This window comes from Neolamprologus brichardi, chromosome 12 (genome assembly GCF_056152115.1).
Source record: "Neolamprologus brichardi isolate AB-2024 chromosome 12, ASM5615211v1, whole genome shotgun sequence".
NCBI lineage: Eukaryota > Metazoa > Chordata > Actinopteri > Cichliformes > Cichlidae > Neolamprologus > Neolamprologus brichardi.
In genome coordinates, this window is record NC_142115.1 from 24407859 (window position 1) to 24426419 (window position 18561).

An 18561-nucleotide genomic window follows, 5' to 3' on the forward strand; every position below is an offset into this window, starting at 1 on the left:
AATAGTTTGTTCATTCTGTTCCCATCCCATGAACCCTTGCATAAACGATCACCGTGAGAGGACAAACAGCGGATAGAGCTGCATTAAACTATATTTATATATACATATTCACACACAAGGGCTTTGGTTGGCCCTATAAGATGAGCAGGATTGCTGCAATCCTACGGCGTGGCTTCGGAGTAGTACGCGAGCACGTCGGGACCGATCATTTGGGGAACAAATATTACTTAATCCCAGAGCAGAAGACATGGACAGGTAAACTAACATGTGTGCTAACATTAGCATCTACAGCTTTAACTACTGTTTAATTACTGCTTTTTTCACTTTTAAATAGTTATTAATGCTAGTTCAGTGCCCCTGCATGTGACATGTCTTCTTTCTCTGTATTGACAAGTTTTTCATATGCACGTTAGCCTTGTAGTGTCATAAGATTGCCACTAGATGGCGTATTAGTCTTAATAACAACATTGTCGTATTGGATGGAAGATTTAATGCATATAGTGGAGGATAGTTACGGATTGGGTGAGATGCAGGCAGATGACTCGCTGTGATGACCCCTGAAGAGAGCAGCCCAAAGAAGCAGAAGAAAAAGAAGGCGTCTATGCTGCAGTAACTGCATTTAAGGTTTTTTTGGCAGTGAAGTTTTCTGTGATGAGGTTTAAATACCTGGATTAGTTTAAATACCTGCGGTCAACCATGCAAAGCAATGGACAGTGGAAAAGACAGGTGAAGAAGGGAATGCAGGCAGGGTGGAGTGGGTGCAGGCACCTGACAAGGGTTGATTTGTGATAGAAGGATAGCAGCAAGCGTGAAAGGGAAGGTTTACAAGATGGTGTAGTGAGATCTCGTGTGAGGGGTGGTGTGACAGAGGAGATTACTAGGTAAAGAGTGAAACGGAGGTGACCCCTGAAGGGAGCGGCCGAAAGAAGACATAAAAGAAGACGAGGCAGACAGTGCAGTGAGGTTTTTGGCTGTTCCACTGTTGCAGATGAAATTGTTACTCTGTGGTGAGGATTTATAAGGTCATATATCCCTTCTGAGACGTGGCAGTTCTACGGTATGTAATGCTCAAGCCAAGCAGTAGAACTGTGTCAGGCCTGTGGGATGCCAGTGGTGTCCTTCACACCCTCTCTGACTGACTTAAAAGGGCAACAACATGCCTTGCAGGTCACAGAGCAGGACCTTTGTCTCCCTTGGACTGATATTGCTTAGAAAACATCAGAGACATCTGGCTTATTGATTCCAAAGGATTTTTCCAGAATCACTGCATGTGAGCAGGATTTGCTCTCCTACACAAGCTTGTGTTTGTCTCCCTCTCTTGGTCCCACATTTTACAGGCTAGATAAAGTTTTTCTTTCACTTGCAGCGGGTGAATAGTCATTAAAAAAACCCAAACTGCTTGTTTGTCTGCGTTTTTTTTTTTTTTTTTGGGGGGGGGGGGGGGGGGGGGAGAGAGAGGGGGTTTGCTGAAGAGGAGCGAATACCTGGCAGGTTGCAAGCCTGCTTTCTTTTTCGACTGAACTTGACTTTGTGCTTCACCTTTTCTCAGCAGTTTGCGGGGAAACCTGCACCCACCTTGTATTTATAATTCATTACAAGGCCGCTTCTCTACCCCTGGCTGTCAGACTATTCAAATGAGACATCACAGCAGCCCATTTTTTGGCACGCTACAGGAAAAAGTGTTCACTGTCCCATCACAATGACTGACAGAGTAGAGAGGCTAGTTGGTTTATAGGAAAACTGGTACCTAGCAGACACCATCATGACTGCCAGACAGGCACGTATACAGTCTCATATATAAATTCATAATAAACATAAAGGAATATATGGCAGACACATTTGCTTCCTTTTATTTCTGGCACTCAGCCTGTCCAGCCTTGTGGAACTAAAGCAGATGCATTATTCAGTCCATATGTTTCGCTAAAGCAAGCTCTTTTTGATCTTAAACTGATAGGCCAAGAAGGGGCTTTAGGTTCTTTAGGCATGGACCGCAGGGCTTTCCACTGCAGCACATGAGTAGCAGTCGATGCAGGTGAGGCGGTCATCCTCCGGCATTTTCTTCACTTCATTTTTGTTCACCCCTAGTGCTCCTTCCATCCACCTCTACCTTTATCCATGCTTTCCTGGTTCCATTTTCTACCTCTCTCTCAGTCTGTTATCTTTAGAAATCTGGGGCATAAGCAATCCTGACAGCCAGGGGTGGTTTACATAGTAGCACGGTAATGGTTTCTAAGACGGAGAAGAAAAAGGAAACAACGTCTTTTTTGTGCGCATCTGTCCTATCTGATTTCAACAACTTCTTCTTAGGTTGCCTTTCTTATTTGCGTTCACGTGGCCCTTCCTTCCCTCGCCCCTCCCTTTCATCGCTGCCACTGGATTTTTCCTCCTTTGAAGTATTTCCAGTGAAGATTTCTATTCAAAACAGTGGAGTATTTCAGCAGTCAGGAGGGCTAGACCCAGCAGAGAGCTTTCTAACCCCTTCTCCTCAGATGCTGCTCTTCATCAAAATGAAAGAGCCTGGGTCTGAAGCACTTGCCTTGAGAGAGAAAGAGCGAGAGTCTCTGTCTTTATAAAAAAGGTCGGGCTATAAAGGCCTACCGTGTGCTGCTGCTTCATAGAAAGAAATGCGCTATAGGCTGTGGAGGCCCAGCGATTGTTGTCTGTGGCAGCGCTACTAGAGAGCTACTGGCAATCTGGCCATTGGTCTTAGAAGGTCTTTGCTTCGGTGTTGTCTCCACAGAGCTAAATAGAGAATCTATATTCTTTCTTTCTGTGTGCATCTCTCCCCCGGGCCCGGCTCTTCCTCACGCTGCATGGGGCTCCGTGTCATGCTGCCCAGATGAAAGCAAAGCATTCTGTGGATGGGCTCATTTGTCTTCGGCAGTGGGCCTGCAGCTTTGACGCCTGCCTTCCCTCCCTTTATTTAGTAAGAGAGGCGCGCTGACATTATCGGCCGCTGCAGGCACATTTGAAAATAATTGCCTGTATGATTGCTATTTTTCTTACCTCTTTGAGGAGGTGTAGCCTTTGTCTTGGAATCAATGGCTGCTCAATACTGGACAGGGGAAAGGCAGTTTCCTTTCATGTCTCAGTGAAAAGGATGTATTTTTAGCGCTATTCATTTTCGCAGTGTGTGCCATGCAGTTTTAATCTATTGGTCCTCTACGCTGCACGGAGAATGGAAGAGATTCAGAGGTGCGCCACGCTGTTGCAGAGAAAAGATGCATTGACTTGTCGTCCTATCACTATCCCTCTTTCTTTGTCTATTATTTATTTGATTCCCCAGCTCTGTTCTATGAAGTGAAAAACTGAAAAGGCCTCAGTTCTGCTATTTCAGGATGGGCGACTCTGGGGACCGAGGGAGGAGGTGTGCGCTTTTTGCACTGGCGTACGGGTATTTGATTGTGTGTGGATGTCTTTAAGTGAAATGACAGCTACACACTTTGTGTACTATCAGCTTTGTATTTGAAAAAAAAAAAAGGAAGATGAAGAAGATCTGCCATTGTGTGTTTTCTCTCCACTTCATGCCCTAACACACTTAAGACAACAACAGATGGCTGTGTGTCATCAGAGCGTTGATTCAAGCCGCATATTTCCACGGAAAGGAGTCACAGCGGAGAGCGACGAGGGTCCAAATGGCTGTTTATTCTGCCACGACTCATCCCCAGGGTGTGATGAAGGAAGGTCTACCCTAGAGTAGGACACCAAGTCGGCGTTTGCCACGGTGCAGCTACGTCCAGAGACGCCACAGTAAATCACGCTAATTGATCAGCAGCTTTGAAATGCTCGCGGTTTAAATGAAGGTTGTTTAATCATTATAGGCTTTAGCTCATCTTGGTGTATACTGGCAGAGTCCTTCTAGGCATTTTAATGTCTCTAAAAATGGCTGCCAAGTGTGTATTTGTATGTGTATCTGGTTGTACATCATGGAGTGGCTTAACTACTTCATTAAAAAGGCATTTGAAAGGATAGAGGCTGAAAATGAGAGATGGGAACATTTATTTTCTATGGCGGAACATTTCAAGTGGGCCTCGATCCAATATTAGGGGTTTAAGTGGCATTTCGCAGGTCCATTAACCACTGCCTATCTGCAGTAGGCCTGTATCTGTAATACATTAAGTCTGAATGTCAGTTGCATTGTTTTCACATCTTCCAAACGGACATCTTGCCAACAGAAGAAGAAAGACAGCAAAACGGATTTAAAGAAATGTTGCCAGATGACCCAGATGTGATTCACATCCAGCACGGTCACAGCTCTGCGCGGTAAGATAGCCAGCGAGGTGTTTTGACACCTCGGGGGTCTTTGTCGGTCAGAAACTCAACCAGGAAGGCTGACAGACAGGCCAGCGCACGAGCAGCCTGCCACTGCTCATTCAATTCAGAATATTTTAATAAAGCAGACAGGCAGAGAGAAATAAGGCGAGGAGTATGGGAGAAAAGATAAGGGCGAGGGAGACTCGCGGAGGGTGGAGAAGAAGGTGGGTAACGGGAAAGTGAGTGACAAAGAACAAAGGGAAAGCTGACATATGGGGTGAAATTATAGAGTGTGGGGAGAATGGAGAGAGTAAAAGTGAAAGAAGGGTATCCTGACAGAAAGAGGGTGAAATGAGTGGGTGGAACAGGCGGGCAGATAGAGGGGGAGAGAGGGAAGGTGGGGATAGGTTAACGCGGAGAAACAGTGGGGGGACTCAAGGTGCAATGGAGGGAAAAGGAAGAGGGCTGGGTGGGAGTGATGCGGGTGAATGGAAAGGGGTGGACAGCTTAGTGTATGGACATCACACAGATGGGCCTCTTAGGAGCCGCTGAGGTAGCAAGGGGGTCCATGCCGCTCCACAGCCTCACAAAGGACGCTGACTTCCTGGCTCACTACATTCCTTTTTTTATAACCACTGGGCAGGAAGGAAACTTGAATTTGGGTGGTCTTGGGCAGATTGGGCCACGGTATCTCCACTAGCCTTAAGCTCTTAGTTAAAAGTAAAAACACAGGGGAAATCCAAGTATTCCTCTTAAAGCGCTACTACTTCGATATGAGTTGTTCTCCCCTGTTCCTGCAGTGAGGCGCTCCAAGCCTCAGCGGGATCGACGGCAACAGGGACAAACAGAACGAGGGCTGAATGGAACTGAAAGCAGCGGCAGGAAGCCTACTTTAGACCTAAGCTCCTCCTCCCAGCAGAACTGATGCAAAACAGCGACTGGCCTTTTCCCTCTAAACCGCATCCTGCATCACTTGGCTCTGGGCTAATGGGTAACCATGGTTACAGGCCTCACACATCCCCTCCATTTTTTTTTCCCAGGGAAAGAAATTGGAGTGAGGGAGTTGTGGGGGCTGTCCATATTGTTACCTGCTTGCCCTTGTATCCCTGAAGCTTATCGGATCACTCCATCTTCATAAAGCTGTCCATTACGATGCACGTACTGGTCCCCCATTCCTCTCCAGCAGCACGGAGAGGAATAAACGAAGCTCAAATACTGCTCGCTGCTTCAGGGTGGCTTTTTTTTTTCTGCACTGAACCAGGCCTAAAAATCTCTGGTTCGCCTCCCACAAGCACAAGGACTGGAAGGAGAAAAAAAAAACAAAAAAAAAAACAAGCCTCTTTCTGCTGAGATGTTGTTGCAGTTTTTTTTAAAGTCTGCATTACAATTCAGACCCACAAAGCTGGGGTCAGATGCAGAGAGCTCATTCAGCTGCATCCTGTCTACGTTAAAGGACTCTCATTACCCGGATGTTGCTAATCGAAGTGCGTTCCCTTGACATCCGCGTCTGTAATGAAAAACGGAGTGCGGGAGAAAAGTGTGCAGTGGAGGCGACAGCGCAAGATGCCTGGAATGACATTGTGGAGGTGAAAAACCTCTCAGGTCGCCCTCAGCGGTACTCACCTGGGAGCTGATGTGTGAAGTTGGGTGTGTGCGCGCGTGTGTGTGTGTGTGTGTGTGTTGAAGCAGGTGATGGAGTTTAGTGGGGTGTGTTCGGGGTTCAAAGAGCAGCCCTCGGAGCGCATCATGTCTTATTTTAACGAGTGGGAAGGATTGAAGTGTGGCTGCCACAGCAACCCCCCTCTGTCACCTCCCTTCCTTCTTTCCTTCCTTCCTTTTCCTCTCCCATCCCTCCCCCACAGGTTCCACAGCTAGGCTCACAGATGAGTCGCGTTCAGACAGGTGAGATGGCTCATGAATATTTATGCAGTGGGATTTCATTCCTGTTGCCGGTGGCCCCTCCCCTTCTCCAACGCAGCACTGCGTTTGTCCTTCACGGTAAGAGGCAGCGTCCTCGCTCCTGTCCCTCAGGTTAATCTGCCTGCTCTCCAGCCAGTTGTGTGTACGCGTGCGCGTCCGTGGGTGTGCGCATTTGACTGGTAAGTAGGTTTCCCCTAGTGAGTGATGAGAAGGCAGACCTGTCACAAGGGGGCCCGCCGAGATGGAGAGCTCCCAACACCCTTCATACCTCACTTTCTCTCTCCCACCGCTCTCTTGCTCTCTCTAAAGGTGGGGGAGTAGGTGTGTGCAAGGCTGAAGTGCGAAGCAGAAAGATGGCTTACACCTGGTCTGATGACTGTATGTGTCAGGAATCCTAAAGTCTGTAGACTCCAGTAAAGCACACACTAACGATATATAACTGAGATATTTTAGGTACAAACACAGACGTATATGAATGATATGAGAAGAGATGATTTGTAAATATGGTCATTTTTATTGTTGTTGGCAGTTTGGTTATGATACATTAATTAAAAAGTAAGGCTGTATGCACTAATTGTAGTTCTAATACTGCGTATTCTTATATCAGCTGTTGTAGAAGCAGTACGACAGTATGGCTATGGCCCGTGTCTCTGTGTTTGTGCACGTTTCATTTCATAGCTGTACAAGAACAGCGATTACCTACAGAGGGAGATTCACCATATCAGACTGACACACCTCCACCCAACGCGTATGTGATGGGAGGATCGGTCGTGTTTCATAAATATATGTACATACTGTATTTGTTATTTAAATGCGGGGATAAAGGCTGTGGTGGAAGGGGTTTAGTCATGCTGCAAAAAGCAACAAGACAAGAGGACAGCCATGTTGGAGTGTGACGGAGAGTAAAGGGGGCGGATGCAACCCAGTGAAGAGCGATGGAGACAGAGAGAGACAAAGTGGGTGCCTCTCTTTATGCTTATTAGCCAGGCATTAGCTGCAGCTAAGCACATTGCTTGTGGGGACTGTAATATAATTGTACCATTTTTGTCTGCTGCCACCCACACCCCATGCAAATATGGATATGATCTGTTCATAATTAGCATACCTGTTAAATGCATTTGTTAGTATTGCCTGGAGAGCACAGCATTTTTGCTTGCTGGCAGTTGTTTTTGTTGTGCTATCGTGTGTGTGTGTGTGGGGGGTGGGTTTCCAGGAAAGTATTTCTCAGAAGACATTTTAAGGCATGAATGTAAATAAGTGACAATGTTTTTTTGCACATTGCCCGGCCTATTTTGCAGTTTTGGGGGGTTGAAAGTATGCAGTGTTTTGTCAGACCTGGACGCCACTAAAATCAAGCTGCAAAACTGGAGCCTGTGGGGCCCTATAGTGACAATCTAGTGGGAACCAAGGCAGAACCAACGCAATAGTAGCCTAATTAGATGACCTGATTACTATATAGGCTGGATAAAGTATGGAAAGGAATCATCCTCATAAGAAGTAATTACAGAAGGGAACATGGATGAAAAATGCTTTTGTCTTCCCCAAAACGAACTTGAGCGGGACAAATACATTTCAGTGACACAAGTGAAGCAAACACACAGTCGACACTTTCTTCTTCTTCTTCTTCTTCTTCTTCTTCTTCTTCTTCTTTTTTTTTTTTCCAGGATGTCATCATTTATCCATCCCAGTGCCATAGCTATCTGTTATGGCTGAAGTAAACATTAAGGCCATCAGTCTGCAGTGTGCATGGAGGTGGTTGCCTCCATTTGTCCATGTCCAGTCAGCTGCGGAGAAACTGTGATGGATTCCTGACAGATTGTCTGTGTTTTGGAGCGTGTTGTTTTTCCTTGCCCATCCATTTCTCTCCTTCTAGCCATGTTTGCCATGCATCATCACTCTCCCTCTCTCCACCTCCTCTTTCTTTTGCCTCATCATTTCTCAGAGGGATGGAAGCGATAGGATAGACACCCGGCTACCTGTGAGGAGAAACTATGGAAACACAGCGCTTGTTATTAGTGAACACTGTGTGACGCTCTGTAGCACCACCCAAAGACATACACAACTGGGTCTTTTTTTTTTTTTTTAATTCTCTTGCTCTGTCTCTCTCTCTCTTATTCTGCCTATATCACTCTCCGTTGCTCCTGCCACCATCTCCGTGTCATTGTGTGCCAGCCCAACTTGTCTAATCAGCAGATTTGTCCAAAATAATTGGCGGTGGCCTTGCTGCTAGCGAGCGTTGTGCTGTATACAGATAGGGAAAGGAGCACTTAATATTCCACGCAGCTCGTGCCTCTCCTGTTCTCTGTCATATCTGACCTCTTTTGTCTCCCGCTCGGCTTGATGTTGATTTTGGAGGGCATTGTTAGCCGGAGAGCTGTGATTGGAAGAGGTTGTCAGTGAGGGGGGCTGTGGTTGGTTGGTTTAAAGGAAGGCTGATTTGCATAAAGGCTTAGCCCAGATTTAGAGCCACTCAGCAAGATCTGAGGAGAAGGGCCCGAGGGCCGCGAGGTAATCATCCATGGCCTGTCACGGCGCTGTCATCCCTCTGCGTATTTGTGTGTCTGTCTGTATCTGTGCGTCTGCGTGAGCAGGAGACTGAGAGCATTGTGTCTGCGCTTTGTGTTTGTCCTGTTTCGCGTTTTGTATGCATCGTTGTTGGGCGTCTCTATCTCACTCTTGTTTCCTCATGCTGTCTTTTTTTTTTCCTTTGCTTTTGTTTTTTTTTTCCAGGAAGGATTGTCCGTGCCAGGCGGATAGTAGAAGCAGCCAATGCTAAAGAATATGAATATATGGAAGGCAGCATTCCGATGGAGTGGGACGGTAAGTCTGGGCAGTAGCATCACTGTTACATATTTTAACTATCACTAACACGGATAAATGGCAGTGTTTACAAAAGAGTTATCCGGCAGAGTTTATTTAAAAGAAAAAAAAAGTGCTGCACAAATAAACTGGAATGACATATTCATGGTTGCATCTTTTGGGGCCTCAGCTAATCCACTGATTTGTTTTTTTCTTTTCCCCCAAACTGCAAGATGGAGTTTGGGGGCGGGGTTGTGAAAAGGGTATTTATGAGTTTATCAAAGATGCCTTCTGCTGGTGTTATACAACCGTACCATAAAATAGTGTTTCAAATTTCTTACAACTGGATACAAACTGTTCCCTCTGTCTCAGACTGGCTTTATCCACCTTAAACCCCTCATCCTGCTTCGCCCCATCCCTCATGCATTTTCATCAGGATGCAAATAAGAAAAGGATAAAAGAGGCCCAGAATCCCTGTGCTAGCTGGAGGAAGAGTTACAAAATCTCTCTCGCTCTTTCTTGCTGGCTCCCTTTACCCTTCTGTGCTGTGCAGCCAGCTCAGCCAAAATAGAGCTTCTTAAAAAGAAGAAGTGTGTGGGGGGGACAGACAGACACAGTTCTGCTCGGGAGGAAGAAGAAGGACAGAGGTATTGATGAAGAATGACAGAGTGTGTACTTTCAAATTCAAAGATCAGAGCAGATCCCCTCTTTCCCCTCTGAGATGCAGAGCCCGATGGCCCTGTTCTGCCTACACTAAAGCAGTATTAGCGTTTTGAGTTTGCCATGTGTATAACTCTGGATGTTTTCCCTATAGTGTGCTAAGTAAAATGAAACAAAACAAACCAAAAAAAAAACCCTGCATACAGTCCCCGAGCTAGTTTGGTTACCCAGTAGTTACGCTGAGCTACTGAAGTGCCCCTGAAACTCTGTGATGCTATAGTTGCAGCTTTTAAATATGACTGCAGGTTGTGTTTGTGCAGCATATGTTTGTGTGGGTGTTCTCACTCGTCTTATTTCTGCTCTCTCCTCCTCCTGCTTCTCCTCCAGCTTGGATCCGAGGCAGACGGAAGGAGCCCCCCTCCATCGAGGTACGTCTCCACCCAGCCTCCCCACTGTGCTGATGGTTGGACTCTGGGGGACTGGTTACAAGGGAGGGAAAGAAGCAAAGATGGGAGGGAGAAAGGCTTTGATTTGTTTTATCTTACAGTCTCGAACTGAATCCGGGAACTTTGGGGGACAGGTGTTAAAATAAACAGCAGCTGAAGTGCATTGATGGTGAGGCTGAGAGCAAAATCAGCCTCTGAACAAGGGGCTCACTGACACCATGTCCTAGTTTACTTTCTTTCTCCTTTTTTTTCCAGCAGAAGCCTGCATCTCGCCTTTTTTGTGTTTTATTTCTGGCAGCCTATGAGATGGGAATGGTGAAGGAGTGCAGTTTTTCCCCCTTGTGTACCTCTCACTGGGTTTATTGCTCTTTAAATGTGAGAATGCTGGAAATTATTTGGCCTGTGAAATGTAGGTCTATAGGAAATCCCTTGGAAGGCCAATACCCAGGCACTCTTTCTATCTCTCTGTCCACTCTGCCTGCCAGTAGCCAATGCCATCCCCTGCCTCTACTGCCAGAACATTCTCTTCCAATTTTCTGCCTCGCGTCTGCCCAATAGCTGCCATCGACAGCTGGACAGTGTTGATGTGGCCAAGGCTTCACTCCCAGCACATTACCCTACCCCTTGTCACGCTCCCTCTTTTCCCGGTCCAAGCCGACATAAATTGATTGGATTAAATCCTGTCATTAACAGGCTGGAAAAGCAGCTCAGTATGTTTGTCTCCCTCCCCAAAGCAGGGCTTTTTGGCCACAGCTCTCCCCTCTCTTTTCCAGTCCTTCATTTCAGCCAGCACACAACAGCATTATGCCCATTCCTCCCTTCCTTTCTGGCTCCTTGAGCTAGGGCGAGGCTAACATCACTGGACACTAACAGTGGCTCAAGTGGGTAACTATTCCACCAGTGGACTGTGACCAGTTTGTAACTGTTTCCATGGAGTGGTTTATATTGCGAATGTCTCCTGTCATGTTAGCTTACCGATGTGTTCCAAGTACTACATTTTTAACCAGGTTTTATTGGACCAATCCAGGTTAACTGAACACGTTTGTTATTCTTCTGGTGAATGCCCTACTTCATACTGGACACGTGCACACATTTGTTCCTGGAAGCTTCCCAGTGCAGCTTAATTTCTCCTTTAACTTTGACTGGTGAGCAGCTGATGCTCTAAGACGAAACAGAGATAGTCGATTAAGGAGTGGAAATTATCACCGCTTGAGTTTTGCAGGAGAGTTTGGAGTTTCCAGCAAGTAGGACATACTCAGATTTTCCTATCTTCACGAAACTGCCAGCTCAAGATTTCCAACACCACAATCAGATAATGTCCAGCTGGGTGGGTGATGCACATGGATAGTGTCAGAGATGTTGCGTGCCCTTGTGATCTCAGGAGCTCATTGTAACTTATTGTTAAGAGGTTCCAAAGAGTGCAGTGTTATACATTCACAAAGCAGAAGTGGTCTATTTTTAATCTTCTCTTTCTCTGTTGAGTTTCACCGAGCTGAAACCTGCAGAAAACACTGCTAGTCAGCTAGTCCTGAAAATGTTGACTGAAGTTAATCTATTTCCTTTGTTAAAGCCAGCTTTCTTCTGATTGGTTGCTGCTTGCAAACAAGTAAACGTTAAAAGTGTTTGGGGCTTCTGGGCTTAAAGACAGAGTTGTTTGCCTAAACTCACTGCATCCATACTCGCTGACATCATAGAGAGCCGAGAATTTAAAAAAACTGTAAGAAACAGAGACATAAGTGCAGTCTGAATTCTGAGCTTGACCCCCAGACTTCAGACTGCTTATCCATATACAAAACCTGGAGCCTCAGCCTCTCTAAAAGCATAATAGGGTAAATTATTATATAATAAATGAATAAGCTTATGACATTTATCTGAGTCCTGGTCAGGGGAATTATTGCTTCTAATTATTATTGTTATAGTCTATATCTAGAAACCACTGATACAAGTATTATTTGAATTATTATTATTATTATTAGTCAAAAATATCCTCATGGGATTTCCATTATTCTGTGACATTTAAAATGGTGTTCAGCTGCACTGTGTGCAGTATTGAAAATGTCTTAGAATTTGACGATGGCTGCAGAAACCCTGAGTATCCACGTATGTTTGTGCATTTTATAGGAGCTGCTGAAGAACGAGTCCAGCAGGGAGCAGATAAAAACAAAAGCTAAGGAGGTGGAGGAGAAAGATCGGGCTCTGCTGGCTAAAGAGTACAAGGAGGGTCTGGTGGCGACTCCAGCGAGGACTGTGGCCAAGGGCCACGCAGCTGCCACCAGCTTCGACAAGCAAGAATTCAACGAGGAACCAACCAGCACTGCAAACACGTTCCAGCCTGGCTCCTGGATGCCCACTTCCAAGAAAGACTAATCCAATCAACAAAAGGGGCCCTACAATAAAATTACTTGAGATTTAATACTGGAAATTCCTTCCAGTATTATGTCGTCAACGTCCCCATAAATTTTGGGTGTTTGCGTTACCAGACTGCATAACAGGGGTTCTTCTTTTCTTGCCGCTCGTGTCTGTATTATATATATACACATGAAAGTATCCATCACTTATCTTGAAGTTGAATTAAACTAAGTTCATGCTGGTGAAAGACTGAATGATAAAAAACTAAACAAAATGAATAAATTGCACTGAGTACAACTACAAACATCTTTCAGGGAAAGTGAAATAAGTATAATTATTAAATGTGGTTACATTAAATGAACTGTTGTCTCTTTGTTACAGAATATTGATTTGAAGATCGCAAATCAATATTTGCGATCTTCAATAATAATAATAATAATGTTGCAGTTTATGGATTTAAAGACATTCTTCTCTCACTTATGTTGACAGTATATGTTGGGCAGACACAGTCTTGAGCTACTCTTGATTTCTTTATTTTGCTAGGAAACTGGGAAATAGATGCAGCAATTTATCTGAAATGTGCAAAGCTATAAAAATACAGTAAACTAGGCAAAAAAGTCGATATTTGGTATCCCTGCCTTTATTCTTTAGAACAGCCTGAACTCTTTTAGGGAGGTTTTCCTTGTAATTTCTACAGGAATACTTCTTGAAGGACATTTAAAGCTCTTCTTTGGATGTTGGCTGCTTTTTGCTCTGTTTTCTGTCCCGATGATCCCACCCTGCTTCAGTAATATTGAGGTTCGGGCTCTGGGGAGACCAATCCATGACTGATAGTGTTCCATTGTGTGTTTTCTATCCACGTATATTTTTACTGCATTTGAAATGCATTTGGGATGATTTTCATGCTGAACAACGGTAGTGCATGGAGGATCATAATCTGATGTTCGTAATTCCATCGGTTTTATCAAGATCTCCAACATCACTGGTTGAAACGCAGCTCCAAACCATGTCAGAGCCTGTGCTGTGTTTTGCAGATGGCTGTAGATGTTCACTGTTGTATCTCTCTCCTGACCTCCTCTGTACAATGCTCATGACGATTTAACCCAAAAATGTCAAATTTGCATTCATCACTGAATTTTCAGTCTAGTTCTTGTAGAATAACTCAGCCTTTTCTTCCTGTTTCTCTTTAAGCATAGATTCCTCACAGCCACCCTTCCACTGAGACCATTTATGATGAGACTTTTGCATCTGTGTCAGATCTTTGCTGCATTTTCCCCCCATTTCTTAAGGACATAACTTTCAGATACCGTTCATCTTCGATAGATAGTTTTGTTTAAGGCTGTCACTTCTTCTTTTGTCCAGATTCTTCAGATTCTTTAAGGGCAAACTGCTCAGCATGCCAAAATATTCCTATTTGTCACCCTGTTGTTGCAAAAATACTATTTTACACCTCTCCAGACTGTGTTGTCTTTGGCAGTTTTCAAAGATTCTACTACAGAAATGGTAATGATGTATTTTTGTGACAGGCTGCTAGTAATAAAGTGCCTAGAGGTACACTTTGAAATTGTTTTTTTTTTTTTCTTTGTTATGTGTAGACACAACAGTGGTTCATCCCTAAAGTTATAAGAGTCTTTTAATGCTTGGATGATTCATTGTAAAGTTAGTGGCTTACCAAATTTTTAAAAATCCTCTGAAATGGTCAGAGATATATTTTTGCTCTTTTTATTGGATACGAAGTAGAGATGGACAGGAAATTGGGGAGAAAGAGAGGGGAAGACGAGATTTTTGCACTGTACTGTACTAGTTAAAAGAGCAGTAAGGTCTAATGTTAGCTTAAAACAGTCTTCCTTCTCATGTCTGTCATTCTAAACGCAGTCATGAGACATCAGTTCTCTGAACGCAGGGAAGTAAAACTAAGAAACAGAAAAGAGTTACACTAAACTGCTTTGACTGCCTCTTTATAGGCTCACGAGTACTCAAAGCCAGTCGCCACCCATAAAAATACCAACCCCTGTGGACTTCTGAATGTTTTATTTTACAACACTGAATCAAAGCAAAGGTTCACTTTCTACTTATAAACAAAAATAAAAAATGTCTAATAAAATGAGCAAAGGTCTGCATCCAAATTAAAAGCATACAGTACATGAAACACGAGTTGTTTAATATGTAATCCTGGTTTACTATTTTTAAATTGATATTTAATAAAGGCACACTTGTTAAATATTACTTTTCACCTTCCTGTACCGCAGATCATGCTGATTTGTTTGATGCTTTTATATTTTAGAACTCCATAATCAACAATAAGACCTTGCACATACAGGAGTATTACCCTTAAATGCACTTGCTGTCACCTTACTGAACACTGCGAGCCTACTTTTTTGAATTTGTGGTAGTGTATTTTATTACAACCCTCTGATTCAGTGTTTATGGGTAAATAAGTACACAGCACAATATTAAATCCAAAAAAAAGGAAGCTTTCTTACCAACCATGAAAATTTTATTGATCATAAAGTAATCATTTGGATAGCTCGCAAGTTATCAAGCTTAAAAAGTTCCATTATTCTCATTATGTCATCATTTCAGCAAAACGGGGATGTCAACAATGGAATGCAAGGTGTTGCAACAGCAGGTCACTGTATAAAAACGTTATACAGATGACTACTGTGCTGTTGCTTACCAAAGTCCCACTGGGACAAGCTTCCTCAGGGCAGTACTGTCCATCAGCACTGTTAAGTCTGTGGGGCCAGCGTCCCTCCTCCTACCCTGGACATGAGGCATAGTGGCCCTGTGCTGATAGTAGGGCTGGGAGAAGGAAGGGCACCGTGTCATTGTTTAGAAAAGGAGGCCTGCGAGCGTGATGGTTTGCTCGTCCTTTGCAATGCCCCTATCCTAGCCCTTGCCGGCTCAGTCTTTCTTGGTCCTCTTGGCCTTGGCTATGTTTTCCTGACGTTTCTGCTTCTTCTTCTGTTCGCGGTCACGTGCCTCGATCATCTTGGCCAGCTTCCAGGACAGCAGAGCGCTGGCAATGAAGAGAGGGGTGAGAGCCAGTATGATAGTTGTGAGAAAACCATAGGGGTCTTTGGCAGCCCACTCCACCACATACTCTGCCCATGCTTGCACGTCGATCATCCTGTTCAGGAACGATGAGGCTCAGACCTGAGAAAGATGGCCACGAGAGAAAGCTGTGAATATCTGCGATATGTCATACTCAAAACATATGTGTATATTCAAATATTACAAAAGGGGGAGTATGCTTTATGGACAACTTTCAGAATGCACTTAAAGGAAAGTTAAATATAAAATTGTTTATAGGTTATAGTCTTAGTTGCTCTTTTATATCATCAAATATCTTTGGTTTGTAAACTGTTGGTTCCCCAAAAAGCAACTTGGCAGCATTACAATCAACTCTCAAATCAACACAGATATCATTTCATTTTTCTGAAAGGTAAGATTAACCAATTGTTGTATTAACTACTAAATACACTGATCAGGGATACCATTATGACCACTAGCAGGTAAAGTGAATAAAACTGATTACATCTTCATTATGGCACCTGTTGTTGGTCGGGATATATTAGGGAATAAATGAACATTGTCTCCTCATGGTCGATGTGTTAGTAGCAGGAAAAATGGGCGAGTGTTAGGATTTGAGCGAGTTCTTTTTCCAAGGGCAGAACTGTGACAGCTAGACGACCGGGTCATCTCCAAAACTGCAGCTCTTGTGGGGTGTTCCTGGTCTGCATTGGTCAGTATCTATCAAAAGTGGTCCAAGGAAGGAACAGTGGTGAACCAGTGTTTGGGAATGTTCTGCTGGGAAACATTGGGTGGATGTTACTTTGGCACCTACCTAAGCATTGTTGCAGACCATGCACACTATTTCATGGTAATGTTATTCTCTGACAGCTGTGGCCTCTTTCAGCAGGATAATGTGCAGTGCCACAAAGCAAAAATGCTGCTTGAAAAATGTAATGAGGAGCACACCAACGAGTTTGAGGTGTTGACTTGGCCTGTGGATTCTCCAGATCTCAGTCCAATCGACCATCTGTTGGATGGGCTGGACAAACAAGTCCAATCCATGCCCCACCTCGCAATTTATGGGACCTAAAAGATCTGTTGTTAACATCTTAATGCCAGATACCACAGCACAGGGGTCTCAACAGGTCAGGACTGTTTTGGCAACAAAAGGGTGCTCAACACAATATTAGGTGGTCATAATGTTATGTCTGATCAGTGTATATCACCTAACAATGTGAGGTACTTTTTAAAATTGTAGCAAGAAAAAAATCTAGAAGTGAATAAATGGAGAGAAACCTGGAAGGTGTTCAAGCAGCAACTGCATTATAACACAAAAACATGTCTCACTCTCCTGTCATATACCAAACACAACTTCCCAGCATCCACCTGCAGGCTCCCAGAGGATGTGTACACACCACACATATTTGCAGGGAGTGATAAGTCTTATCGGATACGACAGCAAGACATTAATGAGTTAAGTAAAGACATTTAAACAGAAATAAAGAGATCCAATGCTGGTGAGACAAATGCAAGTTCTAGAATTAAATATTTCTAACACACTGATAAGGAGGAAAGTCTAATTCTGTTACTTTAGCGATCCTAAGCTTGATATCAGAGCAAACTGGAACCATACAGTCTCATGTAGTGCTGATCCTCACAAGCATGTCCAATCTTGGTGGAAGAACACCTCACTTACACATTTGTTTAACATAATATTGCCAAAACATCTGAAAGATCCATCTGGACACTGTTGAATTGCTGTCCTCGTGCAGATGTTTAAGTACATTTAAAACAAGAACAAACATAGAAAAAAGCTTTTACCCAAAAGCTACAACAGTACTAAACACTGCTGAAGTCGAACCTTGCAAGATAATTGTTTTGCATGTGTGATATGTGTGTTTTACCTTCTTTTTTATGATTACTTTTAGAAATTTCTGTGTGTATTTATAGACTTTTTATAAATAATCACAATGGGAATACTTTCAAGCCTCTTTTGTTTTCAGACCTTTGCACTGCACCCGATTTCGTTGTACATGTGCAATGACAACATTATTATTAGGTAAACTGCGGTCCTTTTACCCAAACACAGTCACTAACTTTGTCAAGATGGCATGAATAAGAGGACAACAGACGGACTTTGTCAAACAAGACAACAGAGGCGCACTTCTTTCACTGCACACGGAACAGCTGGGCTGTAGTTAGCCCCAAATGATCATTCAGAGCAAGGAAGTATAGCGAAGTCTTTTTTTTAATGTTTGATTACAGTTACAAACGTCAAATGGACTTAGATGATCTGTTAGATAACTGAAGTTATCCCCAAAGACTTCAGTTCCCACAGTTTCCGTGTATAGTCCCTACGACAGTGAAAAGGATTTAGGGCGCCATTCAACAGGAGTCATTTGTGAAGCGCTCCGACCAGCGGCACACAAGCAGCTAATGACCAACGACTAACTAACTAGCTAACCAACTAACCACAGTCTCTAGCTACAACCTTAAGACATCAAGTTATGCGAGCGATTTTAATGTGTATGCATATAGGAACAGATATGCACTTCTTAGACGCGGATGAAACATTTAGTTTCACTTCTACTGCCGCTAGCTAGCCCACCCGTGCATTAAGGCCTGACTTTTCGATACAAGAGCACTTACTCTCGGTTAAACAGTAGAACGACCGTCTAAGTGAACGCAACAAACCGCCTAATTTTTGTTTTCAAAACAGTCAGTCCTGATGAAACTCAGAGTGGCATAAAATACACCAACTTACCAAAATGAACGGAGATTTGTGTTTGTATCCGCGATAAACTACCCAGCTCCTCCTTGTTCCGGGAAGTGGAACTGGTGTGGCAATGAGGCATTCAGGTGATATCGGCAAAATGTAAAAACAAGAAAAAAACATTTTTATTTTTATTTTTTTGTCTTCATGAATTATTCTAAATGTGTAACATTTCACTAATATTAGATGCCAAATATAAATAAATATCTAAATATAGATAAGATAAATACCCTTCTGTGTTGCATTCGCAGACCGTCAATACCAAAAATGCACCGGTATAACTTATGTAGAACAAGCCAAATCGTTCAAATATAATTCGGAACGTAATTGTAATTCCAGCTTAAT

The 18561-nt window shown here is 43.6% G+C and overlaps 2 protein-coding genes across 2 annotated transcripts; one reads left to right on the top strand and one right to left on the bottom strand.

Annotated features, from left to right (window-relative positions):
* The first annotated feature begins 28 nt into the window (after nt 1-28).
* Nucleotides 29-13050, top strand: ndufaf2 (NADH:ubiquinone oxidoreductase complex assembly factor 2). Its single transcript, XM_006789794.3, has 4 exons — nt 29-255; nt 8905-8994; nt 10021-10061; nt 12201-13050. The coding sequence occupies exons 1-4, from the start codon at nt 141-143 to the stop codon at nt 12444-12446; spliced, it is 492 nt and encodes a 163-aa protein (XP_006789857.1). The 5' UTR covers nt 29-140; the 3' UTR covers nt 12447-13050.
* Nucleotides 13051-14903: 1853 nt separating this feature from the next.
* smim15 (small integral membrane protein 15) lies at nt 14904-18307 on the bottom strand. Its single transcript, XM_006789796.2, has 2 exons — nt 18208-18307; nt 14904-15584 (listed from the first exon to the last, which is right to left on the bottom strand). The coding sequence occupies exon 2, from the start codon at nt 15555-15557 to the stop codon at nt 15333-15335; it is 225 nt and encodes a 74-aa protein (XP_006789859.1). The 5' UTR covers nt 15558-15584; nt 18208-18307; the 3' UTR covers nt 14904-15332.
* Between the last annotated feature and the right edge of the window lie 254 nt (nt 18308-18561).